This window comes from Vipera ursinii, assembly GCF_947247035.1.
Source record: "Vipera ursinii genome assembly, chromosome: 2".
In the NCBI taxonomy this organism is placed as follows: domain Eukaryota; kingdom Metazoa; phylum Chordata; class Lepidosauria; order Squamata; family Viperidae; genus Vipera; species Vipera ursinii.
Window position 1 is genome coordinate 47,310,137 of NC_139513.1, and position 18,132 is coordinate 47,328,268.

At 42.2% G+C, this 18,132-nt stretch overlaps 1 protein-coding gene across 1 annotated transcript; it reads left to right on the plus strand.

Moving 5' to 3' along the window:
- Window positions 1–1,780: 1,780 nt before the first annotated feature.
- Window positions 1,781–2,221, plus strand: LOC310633762 (small ribosomal subunit protein eS17-like). The gene has a single exon (XM_083351636.1). It carries the CDS (start codon window positions 1,799–1,801, stop codon window positions 2,204–2,206), a length of 408 nt encoding a protein of 135 aa, XP_083207762.1. The 5' UTR covers window positions 1,781–1,798; the 3' UTR covers window positions 2,207–2,221.
- The last annotated feature ends 15,911 nt before the right edge of the window (window positions 2,222–18,132 follow it).

The following is an 18,132-nucleotide window of genomic DNA, read 5'->3' on the forward strand; positions in this document are numbered from 1 at the left end:
TAAATCAAGAAACTGCAGCTTCCTGCAATAACTCCAGCAACATTACAAAAAACTGTGCTACTCGGAACATCTTACATTTTAAGGAGGTACCTGGTTGATACCTAACATGCTAGCAGCAACCCGTGTCAACCATCAGCGCCAGTCAATTTGAATGTTCAGTTGACTGAGATTCATGTCTAATGAATAAAAGATAATAATAATAATAATAATAATAAAGTTGGAAGGGACATAGAAGGTCATCTAGTCCAACCCCCTTCTCAGGAAGGAAACCTTATACCATTTCAGACAAATGGCTGTCCAGTCTCTTCTTAAAAACTTCCAGTGTTGGAACATTCACACCTTCTGGAGGCAGGTTGTTCCACTGGTTAATTGTTCTAACTGTCAGGAAGTTTCTCCTTAGTTCTAGGTTGCTTTTCTCCTTGATTAGTATCCATCTGTTTTTGCTTGTCCTGCCTTCAGGCGCTTTGGAGAATAGCTTGACTCCCTCTTCTTTGTGGCAGCCCCTGAGATTTTGGAACACTGCTATCATGTCCCCCCTTGTCCTTCTCTTCATTAAACTAGACATACCCAATTCCAGCATCTGTTCCTTATATGTTTTAGCCTCCAGTCTCCTAATCTTCTTTGTTGCTCTTCTCTGCACTCTTTCTTGAGTCTCAACATCATTTTAGTGATAGAAGATCCTTTACACCTCAGTTCTTGACATTTGTACTCAAAAATCATTTCCACCCCATCCTATGAATGCCAAAGACAGTACAGGTAATTCTTGACTTACGACCACAATAGGGCCCAAAATTTCTGTTGCTGTGAGGGTTGTTAAGTGAATTTTGCCCCATTTTATGCCCCAACTGTGGATTTCTTGCAACAGTTGTTAACAGAATAGTTGTTAAGTTAGTAACACGGTTGTTAAATGAATCTGGCTCCCCATAGACTTCACTTGTCAGAAGGTCCTGAAAGACGATCACATGACCCTGGGACACTGCAACTCTCATAAATATGAGTCAGTTGCCAAGCGTCTGAAGGTTGATCGCGTGACCATGGGGATGCTGCAATGGTTAAGGGTGAAAAACGGTCATAAGTCACCTCTTTTAATGCTGTTGTAACTTCGAACGGTCACTAAATGAACTGTTGTAAATTGAGAACTACCTGTAGTTGCAGGACTGCAGGCTAAAAACATGGGAAAGCAGAAGCGGTCTCACACCATGTCTGCGAATCACAATATTATGCAAGAGCATCTCTGTTTTGATCTGCAAAATGTGACAATACAGAGACCTCTCCTTTTTAAAATGAAGCCAAATGTTCTTCCCAGCCCTGAAAAATACAGCTAATTTATTTGATATATCAATACTTTTATTTTACCATTTACTAGGACCATCATGCCCTCTAGTGGCAGATAAGGGGCACCTGGCTCTACAAAGCAGTCTTATTCCAGCCAAATCACCAAAACTTTTAAACTGGTTCTTTTCTCCACCCCACCACACTATTTGATTTTTAAAAAGTGCTGGGTTATCATTCTGCAATCTAGTCAGTACTTACAGTGAAATTGTAATAGTACAATATTGATACTGTGTAATCATGACATTTGTTTATGTATTTGCTGTTTAATGCCTGCAGCAAATAGATGTATCAGAAGAAGAAAAAAATAGGGTTTTATTGCTGCCTTTTGGAAAATGAAAATCCAATAATTCATTTTCACATAAACAGAGGCTAAAAATGATTAAATATTAAATGTGCTGACTAGAATATTTGGCTGATCGCAGAACTCACAAACAACCCTTTTTTCCGACCGGGAGCTGCCAAGATGGGACGTGTCCGTACGAAGACGGTGAAGAAAGCAGCCCGGGTGATCATTGAAAAATATTACACTCGCCTTGGAAATGACTTCCACACAAACAAGCGAGTGTGTGAGGAGATCGCTATCATCCCGAGCAAGAAACTGCGGAACAAAATCGCTGGGTATGTCACCCATTTGATGAAACGCATCCAAAGGGGGCCCGTCAGAGGTATCTCCATCAAACTACAAGAAGAGGAAAGAGAAAGAAGGGATAACTACATCCCAGAGGTCTCTGCCCTGGATCAGGAGATCATTGAAGTGGATCCAGATACCAAGGAAATGTTGAAGTTGCTGGACTTTGGCAGCCTGTCCAACCTGCAGGTCACACAGCCCACCGTAGGGATGAACTTCAAAACTCCAAGAGGTGCCATCTAAAGCCGTTTCCATGTTGTCACAAACAACCCACACAGGGAATTGGTTTATCACTCCAGTTTGGAATAGGACTATGCAGATCACTCTGGTCATTTTCATTCAAAAGATTGAAGCATTCCAAGTTCTGTTGGAATCTGAAATAACAAAGTAACTTAATTTAAAATGTCAAATCAGGAATAGCTTTAGAGTGAACTCATCAGTTTTATTTCAAAATCGATCTTTTTGCACAAATACTAAATGTATCAACTCATTGAATCAAATCAGTTCAGTTTCAATTATTCATTCAGATCAGATTAGGATACAACTGGCTATCTAAATTGAAACTTTCCATACCCCTTAATGCAAAACAATTTGATGTATGCTGGACTATTCTTGATTGAGAAGGTTGATACCACTCAAAAGAAAGAAAAGAAGGAAAAAAACCCTCTGTTAAGGGATTTTTATGATGCAGGCTGAACATGTGTTTATGCAATCAAGAATAGAAAGATGGAAGGGAAAGGAGAGTAAGCTGAAGTGATGTGATAGTTTACAATTTAATGAGGAGGCAACAAGCAATAAAAGGAAAATGGAGAAAGTGCATTCCATTGACATTCAATTGTCAGTCAAATAGTTACATACAGTATTTAAGAAAGTTGCAGAAATAACACTTAAAACATAGAAACAGAGATCAGAACTAGACGGTCTAGAGTATAGATTTGAAAAATATAGAGAGGTCAAGATCTGTATTAGAGGACACTGTAATCATAAAAGAAAGAGATATTCCAATGTTCTCAGAATTGAAGGCTTTTCTTGATTTGTATAGTGGGAAACTGTCCATCAATATCTACCACTATGCAGAGTAGATAATCTGCAGTGCAATATAGAAAATATGTATGGTTATATCTTGGCTGTTATTACTCAGTTCATGATTGACTTGCTTCTAGTGAAGGTTGATCCAGCAGATAAGAAATTTTGGCCAAATCCAGCAACCTGTAAACTGGATCCTTACTGTTTCTAACAGCAGAACTTATATTTGAGCAGTATACTTGAGGAGAAAGATTTTACTTAAGTAGAGGAAAAAATTGAAAAACAGAGAGGATTATTGGTGTACCACTCTTTAATCTGCATGGAAAAGTGAGGATAAAAGACTCTATCAAATCTTTCAACAGCCCAGTCCAAGCAACACTGTAGACTTTGGGCTACATTCTCCTTGAAATTGGATTTCCAAATGCACACATTCAAATGTTCATTCAAAGGACTATTTCATCACAAGACAAATATTTTTTTAAAAAAAATCATGACAGGATGATACTCTAAGTCAGAACAATAACGTGATCTATGAAAACAGGCAGAGGCCATCAATCATATATTATGAGTTGACGGTGTTCTAGGTTGTCTGGCATCATTGCATACATTTTTATAATACATGATGATCTGATACCTCAAAATTGGTGAGATCACATAAGATCTTTAGTTTCATTTGGATGGGGGAGGTGGGACATAGTTTGAGGATCTGATGGACATTTGATACTACAGATACAACTTTCCTGATTATTATTCTTTTTTAGCTTGTTGGGACTGAAAAAAGCTGGAAAAGGCTTACAGGTGTCAAACATCTGGAAGAGTACCACCCATGGGAAGTTGTTTACAGCACTTTGTAGGTTAAACAGATTTGCTCAATTTTAATTCATTTTTATTTTCAAAATTACTAAGTTTTCTTCAGAAAGAAGTCAAAGTTTAAGACTTCATTTCAAGAGAGGAGAATGAAACTGATTTTTCCCCTGTTCTTTAATTGGATGAGAGAATAAGATAAAATATTAATACTTTTTCCCTCCCTCTCATTAAATCAGTCACCTCATGGTAAGTAAAGATTTCAGACTGTTTTGCCAATTGTTGAGTTTGAGATTCATATTGACATGACAGGATGATCTAATGATCGAGCTGCTTCTTGGATCAAGTAGGGATGTGTTTGTAAAATAAGTCCGGGAAAAATAGTCAGAAAAAGAAGCACTCATTCATTTTCAAAAATATTAATGTTCTAGCAATTCAAATATAATCTGCTTTTGATCCAGAGATATATAGAAGCTGTACAGATCTATCACACTGACCTGCAGGGAGCTTCCATTGTCACATCAGTTTTGAAGAAACCTTACACAAGGGGAGCATCTATTGCTGTGCCAGGTTTTCTTCTAAATTTGTTTAAACATTCTCATTTAACTTGATAGAAATCAACTGTCACTGTTTTTCCAAAGAGAGAAAGAGAGAGAACGTGTCAGTAAAATTTTATGGTTAGAGTCCCATTTCTCCAAGAAGATTGAAGCATACTATATGCAGAAGAGTCTAGTACCTTAATAAGCAATTGTCCTTCTAGCAGTATGCAATTCCATAGATCGTTGCAATGAAATCCCAAGGGAAGACATCATCATGAAAGTCTTCTTGGATTAAAATTAATTACCTCTGCCCAGCTCCCTTTAGCTTCTAAAAGTGTGTGATGTGTGTTCTTTTCTGAGTTTATCCCAATTCTGTATCATGTTTATAATAAAGTGTTCTATGCTGGTGGTTTTGACAGTAAACACATTTGTTTATTTGTTCAGTTTCACAGTTGAATATGCCCCTGAGGAGTTGTGTGACAGCCCAAGAAATTTAAGTTTAAAAGGGCAGGCAGATGTGGAGGCATAAACAAATAGTGCATTCATTGAAGGCTATCATGTATTATAGTGATTTTTGTTTGAGAACAAAATACAATGAGCCCTCAGCAGGTCATAGCCACCCTGATGCTTTGCAGAGCATTTATTCTATGTGCTGTTGATTCTACCTCTGCTCAGTAGAGAAATCCAACTTCAAGCAACTCTGATTTCAGGAAACATCCAGTAAAGGGAATATGAATATGTTTCCTCCATCAAATATTCTTACCTGCTGGCATGTATTTTGTTTCCAATGTTTAATCAGAATATGCTTTTGTACGACTTAAAATCAATATTCTGTGCTTTGCACTGCATGATGATAGAGAACAGATTGGATTGTTCGTGTATGACACTTGGGTATTTGAAAAGTGCAAGCTTTTTTCTTCCGTGTTTTTTTGAATTTTAAACATACTTAGTTCTTTCCTTAAAAGAATTAAGAGTCTGAAAGAAGCTTGCCTGAATGGTTTTAATTTTAGCATGAATGTGTAAAAGAATAGTCAAAATTCAGTCCAGAGTTCTGAAATCTAGGTCAGGGTTGTCAGCCAGCCCAGATATTAGAATTTCCTTGAACCAAATCCATATCTGCAGAATCACAAAAGAACTGAAGATCGAACAGTTGATTCTAACAAGGGATCATTGGTAAGTGCTGCCTCTTAAATTAGACTGTAGTCATCTGACTTTAATCAAGTGATTTACTTTCTTGCTTGGCAAGAAGCTTCATAGAATGCCTTTGCTCTGTTCAGAGGATACCTAGTATTTAATTAGCCTTAGGTGATTCTTGGTTTTTATGTCTCCTGAGTTAGACATTCCAAAGGTTCTGCTGGAGCCTCTTCCTCAACATAGAAGTCTGAGTCCAGAAAATGCACCCTCTCTGGAATGAACTCCCCCTTAGGTCCATAGAGCTTGTATCCTCATGATATTCTGGAAGGCCTTGAAAATCTGCCTATTTACCTGGACCTTGAGATGAGACTCCCATCTGTCATGTTTTAAGTTCACTGTCTTCTCGAGTTGCTACCTTGTGAATATTTTGCAATTATTTTTGTACTTGTTTGGTAAATGTTACATGTTCTTTTATTGATGTGACCTGCCCAGTTTGGAATCAGATAGGATCCAAACTGAATGTATAGCTGAGAAGGAAAGGGAGCCGTGACCAGGGGGGGCTTTTGCCCAGGTTCGCCTGGTGTGCCAGTTGCAGCCCTATCTGGACCGAGATGCCTTGCGCATGGTCACCCATGCGCTCGTGACCTCCTGGTTAGACTACTGCAATGCTCTCTACATGGGGCTGCCCTTGAGGACCACTCGGAGGCTTCAACTGGTGCAGAATGCAGCTGCACGAGTTGTGATGGGGGCCTCCCGATACTCCCATATAATACCTCTGCTCCGTGAGCTGCATTGGCTTCCGGTTGCCCTCCGGGTGAGATTCAAGGTGCTGGTGATGACCTATAAAGCCCTAAATGGCTTGGGTCCGGGATATTTAAGAAAACACCTGCTGCCGGCATCAAGTTCCCTTTGTCCTGTGCGCTCCCACATGGAGGGCCTTCTCAGGGTGCCGCCGGTAAAAGACTGCCGGCGAATAACACCCAGGGGGAGGGCCTTCTCTGTGGGCACGCCTGCCCTCTGGAACCAGTTACACGTAGAGCTTAGGACTGCCCCTGATTTTTGTTCGTTCCGCCGGGACCTGAAGACCTGGCTCTTTGAGCTTTCCAGCCAGGACTGAGGATTTTTTAATTTTTTAACTTATTGTAATTGTGTTTTTGATCAGAGACATACAGGTTTTAGATTTTAATCAAGGAAAATTTAATCTATTTTAATTGCTATTAATTTTTGTACTGTAATGTTGTTTTAATTGCCTTGTGAACCGCCCTGGGTCCTATGGGAGAAGGGCGGTATATAAGTTTAATAAATATAAATATAAATATTATTTCAGTCTTCCTGACGGAGTAAACACAGCAAACATTTTTAAATATTTTGTTTCACATCATTGCTATGTGTTTTCTTTTTGGTGGCTTTCTGTCTTAGTCTCTTTGCTTTCTACGATCTTCATGAAGTTATTGTCACCGGTGAACAGGAAGATCTTAAATGTCAATAAGCAGTTGGGGGTTGTATGAAGTTAAACAAGACTAGTGGAAGCTTGTAAATATGTATGGTGACATTTGCTAGTCTGGAAAATAACTGTAGAGCAGTTCTGGACAATTACCCTGGGGAAGAAAAAAAAAAAAGCAACATCACAGATCCTCCTGTATTCATCATGATCAGCCCACAACACCATCTGAGGCCAAGGAGCTTGTTTCATGGTCTGGTTAAGAGTAGCTTTGAAAGAGTGCTCCATTTTGACAAAGGACTATGAAAGCTTTGCAAGCCAGTTCACTCTCACTCTTACCATTTATGAAAGCAAAACAGCTGCGTTGCTTTGTTTTGCATTGCTTCTGGCTCTCATCCACGAACGTCAGAAGAAGCTTCAGCACATGAACAATATCTTTATCCACTTGGATAAAGCATCCAAGCAACGCAAAGCGCTTCATTGAAGCAAATTGCAGTTTGTGCATTTGTTTTTATATTTAGTTTTTAATATGGTGTCTATATTCTTTATACTGCTTGTTTTTACATTTGATCTCTAATGCTGCCCAGAGTTGAGTTTTGTGACATGGGCAGCTATACAGATTTGACAAGTAAATAATATCCTGCTGTTTCTACTCCTCGGCTAAGCAAATTACATTGCTTGCAAGGTGTAAAGCAGGAGTCTTCAAACTCAGCCCTTTTATGACTTGGGGACTTCAACTCCCAGAATTCCTCAGTCAGGCATGCTGGCTGAGGAATTCTGGGAGTTGAAGTCCACAAGTCATAAAAGGGCTGAGTTTGAAGACCCCTGATGTAAAGCATATTCTGGAGTCTATGTAGATTATTGCAACGTTCTCTGAGGATAATTTATTTTATTTTTTTAAAAAATGAGATAATTTAGAGCTTCAATTAGTACAAAATGCATCAATCAGTATTTGCACTTTAAATAAAAGTTTTTGTCCTTATAAAATATTTTGTTTTCTCATCATAGATAAGAAAGCTAGTAAAAAGATGTTATGATTTCTATTCGTGTCGCAAATTACAACTGTTGTTTTTATTATGTGCTGGATTGTAATATGAAAGAAGTTGCATTCTGGGCACTGTAAACATGATCAGCATTCCAGGTGTGTATTATTAACCAAGATGCTAGTATTTTACTACTGTTGCATATTATACATAGTAAAACAAATTATATCATGTTAAGCCATTGATATCAACAATAAAAGATGAATGAAGTAAAATGACTACATAAAGTAAACATCATTATACCAGGCTTTTTTTTCCTTATAAGTTTTAAATTTGACATTTATTTAAAGATTTGGGGGAATTACTAACTTATTTGTAAAAAAATAAATAATTTTACAGCTCTTGTGGATTGTTTAGTACTATATTAAAACGTATGAATATTTTGAAATGAAACATAAAAAACCTTTCCATGAGAAAATGCTGTTGATTAGGGGGAAAATAATAAGCTGGGACTTTGAAGATCAAAGAGGGAACCAAAAAAGAACTAAAGTTTAAAATTAAAAAAGAAGAGACCCCATTAATACAGAATGGAGAAATATACTCTCTTTTAAAAAAAAGATATGTGGACTCAGAAGATTATCTTAATATTGTCTGTTGTCATAAAAATTGATGAAGAAGAGGGAACATATTTTACAGGACAAGACTGAGGGTGATTTGAACATGGATTTAAAAATGATATGGAAATATGTTGCAATGGATTTTTCAAATGAAACTGGTTGATATCTTAATGATTAAAACAATAAATAAATAACATACCAGAAGAGTGACTTGGATGATATTTCCCTTTTGGATCTACAAAATAGTTATGTTAAAGTTTTAAAGGCAGTTCTGAGAAGTAACAAATGGAAAATGAAAAGAAATTGGGTTCTTCGACATTATTTAAAGCAGACATGTCAAACTTGCGACGTCATGCAACGTATCGGAACTTTTTCCATATTGCTGGATATGAGGTGGGTGCGATTTCCTTGTGATGCGTCTGGCCTGTGGGTGGGCAGTTTGACATCCCTGATTTAAAGGATTTAAAGATCAAGACTTCTCGAAGAAAATTGAAGGTATATAAAGTTGATTTATTTGATAAAGAATCAAATATTTATGTTGTTATATCTGGTAAGTCTTAATTGATTTTTTTAAAAAACCAGGATTGAAGAAATTTAAAGATGTGTTTACAGACAAAACTTGAGATATAGGAAGAGTTCTTCTGTTATATTTTCAGAGAAGATGGTAAATTACTGTGTAGTAAGTTTTTTAAAAATGTATATGAAGTTGATTTTGATTAAAGTTAAAATAGATACATTGTTAATTCTGACAATTCTTAAATGAGGTTTGCTGATTAGTACTGAATGATGCAGCTTTAAGAAGTCATTTATAGATAAGAGGGGAGATATGGAAGAGAAGATATTCTGTGGAAGACTCAGGGAAGGTTTTTAAGGGGCTGCTACAAAGAAGAGGGGGGTCAAAGCACCAAAGCGCCTGAAGGCAGGACAAGAAGCAATGGATGGAAACTAATCAAGGAGAGAAGCAACCCAGAATTAAGGAGAAATTTTCTAACATTTAGAACAATTAATTAATGAAATGACTTGCCTACAGAGGTTTTCAGTCCTCCAACACTGGAGGGTTTTAAGAAGAGAAAGGACAACCATCTGTCTGAAATGGTATAGGGTTTCCTGCCTGAGCAGGGAGTTAGACTAGAAGACCTCCATGGACCCTTCCAACTTGGTTATTCTGTTACTGAAATTGTTTGTACTTCTGAAGAAATAAGAAGTCATTTATTTGTATATCTCATTTCTTTTTTCTTTACTATTTTTTAATTTCTTTTATTTTGTATTTTTACTTTTTATATTTTTCTTAGTTTGTAATAGCATAACTTTGTATCTGTAAACTTTAATTAAAAACATTATATATAAAAAAAGAAATGTATGAAAGTGAAAAAGAGCATTAATTATAGGTAAAGGTAAAGGTTCTCCCGCACATGCGTGCTAGTCATTTCCAACTCCAGGGGCTGGTGCTCATCTCCGTTTCAAAGCCGAAGAGCCAGTGCTTGTCCGAGGATGTCTCCGTGGTCATGTGGCCAGCATGACTAGATGCCAAAGGCGCATGGAACGCTGTTACCTTCCCACCGTAGTGGTCCCTATTTTTCTACTTGCATTTTTACGTGCTTTTGAACTGCTAGGTTGGCAGAAGCTGGGACGAATAACAGGCACTCCCTCTGTTATGGGGCACTCAGGTTTCGACCTGCCAAACTGCCAACCTGCTGATCGACAAGCTCAGTGTCGTAACCCACTGAGCCACCGCATTAATTATACCTTCGCCTAATTTGGATAAAGCTTAAAATAAAATGTGAGCAAACATGAATTATGGAATGTTTTAATTTAATTTAATTTAATTTATTAATATTTCTATACCGCCCTTCTCCCGAAGGACTCAGGGCGGTGTACAGGGCAAGAATAAAACACAGAAATTTACAAAAACTAAAAGATAATTAAATACATGCCCGATTAAAAATACAGTTGATACATGGTAAAAAAACCCAATAATAATAGTAAAAAACCCCACCAATCCCCCCTCAGGCCAGGCCGGCTTGCTCGAACAAGTATGTTTTCAGATCGCGGCGAAAGGAGCGCAGATCGGGCGCCGTCCGGAGCTCAACCGGTAACTGGTTCCATAGCTCCGGGGCGCCCACAGAGAAGGATCTCCCCCTGGGGGCCACCAGCCGACATTCTCTGACCGGTGGCACCCTGAGGAGGCCCTCTCTGTGGGACCACACAGGGCGGAGGGAAGTAGACGCCGGCAGCAGGTGTTCCCTAAGGTACTCTGGACCCCTGCCATGTAGGGCTTTAAACACCATTACTAGCACCTTGAATCTCACCCGGAAGACAACTGGCAACCAATGCAGCTCACGGAGCAGAGGTGTAACATGGGAGTATCGGGAGACTCCCAACACAACTCTCGCGGCTGCATTCTGTACCAGTTGGAGCCTCCGGGTGGTCCTCAAGGGAAGCCCCATGTAGAGAGCATTGCAGTAGTCTATACGAGAGGTCACGAGCGCGTGAGTGACCGTGCATAAATCATCCCGGCTTAGATAGGGCCACAACTGGCGCACCAGGCGAACCTGGGCGAAAGCCCCCTTAGTCACAGCCACCATGTGATCTTCCAAGGTGAGCCGTGAATCTAGGAGGACTCCCAAGTTGCGAGCCCTATCTACGGGGGGTAATAATTCACCCCCCATAGAAAGAGATGGAATATCTGAATAGACCCGGGATGAAGGTATGCAAAGCCACTCGGTCTTGTCGGGGTTGAGCTGAAGTCTGTTCCTCCCCATCCAGACCCGAACCGCCTCCAGGCAACAGGACATCATGTTGAGGGCATCACTGGGGTGGTTTGGGGTCGAAAGAAAAAGCTGGGTATCATCAGCATACTGATGATACCCAACTCCAAAGCCACGAATGATCTCACCCAGCGGTTTCATATAGATGTTGAACAGGAGAGGGGAGAGGACTGACCCCTGAGGAACTCCACAAATGAGAGACCTCGCGGTCGACCTCTGCCCTCCTGTCAACACCGACTGCGAGCGTCCCTGGAGATAGGAGGAGAACCACTGTAAAACCATGCCTCCCACTCCCAATTCCCTGAGACGCCGCAGCAGGATACCATGGTCGATGGTATTGAAAGCCACTGAGAGGTCTAATAGGACTAGAACAGAGGAATGACCCCTGTCCCGAGCCCTCCAGAGATCATTCACCAGCGCGACCAATGCCGTTTCCGTGCTGTGCCCGGGCCTGAAACCTGATTGGTACGGGTCTAGATAATCCACTTCATCCAGGACCAAAGGGAGCTGATGCGCCACCACACTCTCAACAACCTTCGCAAGAAAGCGAAGGTTGGAGACTGGACGAAAGTTGTTCAATACAGCTGGGTCCAAGGCAGGCTTCTTGAGGAGGGGCCTCACCACCGCCTCTTTCAAGACGGCAGGGAAGCTACCCTCACTCAAAGAAGCTGATATAACTGCCTGGAACCAGCTGCGTGTCCTCTCCCGGGCTGCATAAACCAGCCAGGAAGGGCACGGGTCCAATAAACATGTGGTGGAGCTCAGTCTCCCCATAATCCTGTCCACTTCCTCCGGAGTCACAGAATCAAACTCCTCCCAGGTGATATCGACAAGACCGCCCGTGTCCTGATCGCCAGACTCTGCCCAGTCAGAGTCCAGACCGGTCCGAATCCGAGTGATTTTGTCCGACAGATAATTGTTAAACTCCTCGGCACGACCCTGCAAGGGTTCCTCCCTCACCTCCTGATTAAGAAGGGAGCGAGTCACCCTAAACAGAGCGGCCGGGCGATTATCTGCGGACGCGATAAGGGTAGCGAAGTGATTACACCTCGCCACCCTTATCGCAGCGAGATAAGACCTAATATGGGTTCTTAGTCGCAATCAGTCGGATTCGGATCGGCTGGACCTCCAACCGCTCTCTAGGCCCCGTCTCCGACGCTTCATCTCCCGGAGCTCCGCGGAGAACCATGGAGCTCGACGGGATCTGCATCGGGTCAGGGGCCACAAGGGTACAACTCGGTCAAGAGCCTCAGTGGCTGCCCTTTCCCAAGCTTCCACTAAGTCATCTGCCGAGCTGTGAGTGGGGGAGGCAGGTGGGGACCCCAGCGCTGCCTGGAACCTCGTGGAATCCATTAAGCGTCTGGGGTGGTACCATCTAACTGGTTCCACACACCCACGGCGGGGCAAAACGGAAGACCAGCCGCAGGAGATGATGATCGGTCCATGACAGGGGCATAATAATTGGAGAGCCCCCACCAAGATCATCTAACCACCGACCAGATAAGAAAACTAGGTCAAGGATGTGGCCTCCCTCATGAGTCGGTCCTGAAATTACTTGCGTCAGGTCCATGGCCGTCATGGAAGCCATGAACTCCCGAGCCAACTCAGATGATCCTCCCAGAGATGGTAGATTGAAGTCCCCCAAAACTATAAGTTTCGGGAACTCAACCACCAACCCAGAGAGGACATCGAGAAGCTCAGGCAGGGCTGCTGCTGCGTGACTAGGCGAAAGGTACACCAGCAGCAAGCCCAACTGCGCACCAGGGCCGCATCTCAAAAAGAGAGACTCACATCCGACTATCTGCAGAACGGTGACCTCCCGCGGAACTATGGTCTCCCTCATAACAACAGCCACTCCCCCACCCCTACCCTGAGCCCGAGGCCGGTGTAGCACCCGGAAACCTTGTGGGCAAAGATCAGCCAGAGGAATACCGCCCTCTGGGCCCAACCAAGTCTCCGTGATGCAAGCCAGGTCCGCCTGCTCACCCTCGACCAAGTCACGGACGAGAGGAGCTTTATTAATGACAGACCTGGCATTCAAGTACACCAGCCGGAGCTCAGGAGGCTGCACATCCTCACTCCCGGGACCTTGGGGTAGAACAAGAGGGTCGGAATGCCTCACCGCTTGCAAGCAGCGGAGAGGCCTTCCCTGAGGTCGATACGGCCCTCTGTTCTGGCACCTGCTTCCATTCCCTAATGTCATGGGAATGGGCAATCCCACGACTTGCCCTGGAGCCCCGGGGGCGACCGACCCCCGCTCCTCCCCTCCGCGATCAATCCTGGCCCTGGCCTGAACAGTGGTTGCTGGACTGCCCCCCATATCCGAACAACCAAAAGAAGTTCCCACCCCCCTCCCTAACCTCCTAAAAAAATTAACCAAAAAACTAACCAGGGGCCTCTTATTTGGCTTATATCGGAGGCCCCTACCCATGCCCAGCCATCTCTCAGGGTCCCAACACTCGGGCCCTTCATCAAGAGGAGGTGTAAAGAGTAAGGCGGGTCGCTCCCAGGATGGAGGGGCCCCCCTGAGAGTGTATAAGGTCGTGCTAGAATAAGTCAGACGCATGATCTTAAACAAGTCTGACAAAAAAGACAGCAAGGCAGACCAGATCAACACGGGAGGATCTCAAAATAAATAAGTTGAAGGCAAATGACCAGAGAGCCGGCCCAGCTCCACTGCCACTAGAGCTGGGAAATCCCAGAACAGATCGAATCCCGCCCTCTCACGGCGGTCAAGGCCGGGGGGCAACCTGGTACATAAAAACCGGGGGAGCAATACCCCCCAGAGCTCTCACCTCTGGGAGGCAGCAGATGTAAAAACTTAACCACTCTCCCATAGTGGTTATAACCCGGGCCTTCTATTATAGGGGAGGGGGAGAAGAGGAGGGAGTTAGAGCAAAGAGTCTCACATGAAGATATAAAATACATCAGGATTAATAAGCCGGTATAGTCACAAAATGGTAGGAGAGATTCCGATTATATAAGTCACTTCCATGTTGCAAAAAAGACTGGATGATAGTCAAGAAGGAAACCACAACATGGTTTAATCATCTTCTGGCAGCGCAGAGATTAAATTTTGCCTCACAAACGTCCGAGGCAACAGCGTCCGCGTTCCACCACCAGGCCAGGTCACCATGTCAGAGAGGCCCACTCCCTTCACCGTCAGCCATCTTGGAAACCAGCCAGATGACGTCTCCACCACTCCAGCATTTTCACCCCCCCGCCGCTCCAAGCGGCTCCCCAAGCAGCAGGAAGGCGTTCCGGAGCATCACCGAGCTGTAAAAAATTAATCCGGGCATCACAGATCTCAGGAACGCCACCAGGCTCCGTAGAAGGGGTCTCGAGACCCCCGTTGCACAGACGGACAGCCGGTCAGAGCCATGCCGAGCAGAGCTCCAGCGAAAAATTGGGATCTTTCCGGGCACCTCAGCAGCCTCAGCAGTCTCCATCGGGGCTCCGCCCAGCTCCTCCACGTCCAACAGCCTCCATCGGAGTTCGCCGGGTCCCTGCGGCACCGATAAACAGCTGATCGGCGCCGTACAACACGGGGTTCTGCTCAGCTCCTCCATGTCCACCAAGCCGTCCAGAACTCCAGAAACTCCTCCGGGCTCCTCCGGGCTCAGCCGACAGTCCTCAGAGAGTCCTCAGAGTCCTCGGAGCCCTCGGCGAGTCCAGGCTCCCAGAGCCAAGGCAAACCATGTAGGCGTTCCAAAGGCAGGCACCGAAGCTCAGCTCCCTCGTCCTCGTCCCCATCCTCACCCGAAACCTTCACAGGACCAAAACATCACTGTGAAGCTCCTCAGGGTCGCCACATTGCCAAAACTGCCGAAGCTCCCAACGGAGCTCAGCCATGCACGTCCGCCATCTTGGGCATGCCCAATGCCTGACTGTGGAATTGAAAGTTGGTTGCTCAATGCAATAAGAGCAATAATATATTTATGATAAAGATATACAGAATATTTGCTGTCTATTATAAACATGATTGAGTAATTTGTATGCAGATGGGTTATTGATGGAGAACTCACAAATATTTTAGGTTGTAAAATGTAAAAATGGAATTTGAATCTGAAAATAAATGCATCAAAGACCAAGGCCGTTGTGTTTGACAGATAAAATGCATTGGATGATGGCAAATTATATATAAATGGTGAAATATCAAAGAAAGTAGATGAATTTGAGTACATTAGTAGAATATCCACTAAAGATAATGGGGAAATTTTAAGGAAGGCAAGTGCTGGAATGGGGGTGGTGGTTATATATAGTCTGTTGTGAGGAAGGAATGTTTGTCAAATGAAATAAAATTGCTGAATATAAGAGTGTGCTTTTGCTGTATGGAAGCAAGAACTGAATGTTAGCCAAAACGTAACAGTAAGCTAGATGTAATGGGAATGGCTTCCTTAAGAATGGTTATGATCAAGGTTAAATATGCAATCCATCAAAACCAAAGAGAATGGTTACTATGAGAGAAATACACTGGTCATGCAGAAAGAACAAACAAGGATCTGAATTCTAAAATAATTGCATGGCAGAAAGGTGAAAAGGTTGAAAGGAAGGGGAAGACTTTTGTGATAGGATGTAGTGGATTGTTCATATCCTCAAAAAGAAAGAGATGAGAAATATGGAAGGGCAAAGTGCAGTGTGGAAGGAGGTTTGCAAGGAGGTTTGCAAGGATAGTAAATCAAGGAGACTGACAATGAACAGTAGTTATTCTGTATTTCCTTTACTTGCTCTTAACTACTTTGGCTTATATTTATTCTACCTTTCCATGCAATGCGTAGCATTGCTTTTCCTGAAAAATATTATATTGCGATGGATATGGATGAATGGAAGGGTTTACATTTTAATTGCTGCTGTTTAAACTGTGACTGTGGGTGACATTGGTGATTATTTCATCACTTAATTACTGAACTTATTCTAATCGTGAAATAAATAAAATAGTTGAGAGTTTGACACCCCTGCTTTAGCAATTTATATTATTATGTCATGCTGGAAGCTGCTGATGGGAAGAGAAGATGTTATGCCAATCTTGCTCTACTTGCCACATGAAAACAAAATCCTGCAATGTCTGCAAGCTGGAATAACCACGTTCTGGGTTTAGTTTCTGCTATACAGAGGCCAATCCAAGAAAGGACAGAGAGTGCCTTGAAAAAAATAGTGTCTTCCATTTTGTGCACCTCTTTGCTACCTTATACACTGTGGTGTAGTCCAATACCAGAGAAGGCTAGAAGACCTCTTAGAATTGATATTGAATGAATGTCAGAAATTCTATAGCTTAGTTGACTAGATAACAGGTCTAACCTACATTTTGAAAACCAGAAAATTGTTCAATCTTGTGCTGTGAGAGAGAGGTGGCAAACTCCTCTCTGTTGAAAGTGTTCAAGCAGACACCAGATAGCTGGGATGCTTTAATTTGGATTGCTGCACACAAGAGCAGCCTGACTCTGATTACAGTAAGTGGTCCCTTCCAAGCCTGTGATTCTGTAATTGTTCCTCATCCATCTGGTGGCAGCTAGTAAACAGTCTATTTATAAACTATCTATTTAAATCCCTGATTTATCTGACACTGAAGTTACTAGCCCAATCATCTGGTGAGGTCTGAACAGATACATAATAATGTACTACGTCTTGCAAAAACATTGGCCTGAGAGAGAGGGTGTTTATTTGCTTTGGCAACAGGCGAAAGAGAGGACAATCCTATGCCCTGATCTGCTGGGGACAAAGCCTGTTTGGGGTTTCTTCTTTGAATGGCTGCATAGTCAAAAACTGGTAGAAAAGGGAAGGATCTATAAAAGCTAAGAAAAGGACTTTGAAGTTACTCATCACACTTGAATAACAGACTAAGCCACGTAATAGTGGGCTTGCAGTCTTCCCATTAGGGTGAATTGCATTGTATTTTTTAGTGAGTAATCTTTTATAAAGTTGCTCAATAAACATGAAGCAGCAGATACTGTGCAGACATTTCCCTCCCTCCCCCCAAAAGTCTTTCCTTTTCTATCTTTTACGGTGACACACAAGCTGTCATCGTAGATGGTTCTTTTCTATTCTATTTGGCCTTTGTCAGAAGATTTAACCAATCTATGCAAAGGGCTCAGAGGAAGGCGTTCCTTATGTCTCCTGAGTTTGTTGTAATTTAGAGATGACTCAAGCAGGAAATGACACACAATTTTCCCTTTCCTCTGTAAAATTGAACTATGAGTAAAACAGATTCACCTCCGTCCTGCTGTCAAGCTGAAAAGAACTCTGGAAAAGAAGAAGAGACATTTTGTCCATCCAGGATGGGAAGAACAATGGGCACTAAAGAGCTGAAGAAGAAGAAGAAAATAGCTGACTAATAGCTATTAAGCCAAGCTACATTTTTAGATCACTGCTAGCTATAGGAAATGAAATTCGTACATCTGTTGTCGTTGTTGTTTTTAATGGCACATAAAGCTTTTGTGAACAACACAATACTTATGTTGAATGGCTTGGCTTATATGAAGGTGGTCTTAATAGCATCACCATTTTGCTTCCGATAGAAAAATCCATCAAGTCATTTTCTTGTTGTCAGTTACATTTATGCAGAATGTTCAACTTATTATCTGCATATTCTTGCCACCGTTAAGTTTCATTTGGCCTTAAGAATAACCTTCTCTAGCAGTTTGGTCTGAGTATTTTTTTTAAAAAAGTTTGACACATTTTAATAGAATTCTACTGACTTCTCCCCTTCTGGAGAGAAACCTAACAGCCTAACATTTTCTTGGCTGTATAAAATTGATTCATTCTGGTTGTGCTTCCCTGGTAAATTCAAAAGCAACCATGGAATAATCTAAAGCAATAAGCTGATTAAAAGAGAAATAGATTTTATAGCTCAAAGGACT

What these genes read in the sequence shown, in the direction of transcription:
- LOC310633762 (XM_083351636.1), top strand. Translation starts at nt 1,799, where the DNA reads ATGGGACGTGTCCGTACGAAGACGGTGAAGAAAGCAGCCCGGGTGATC.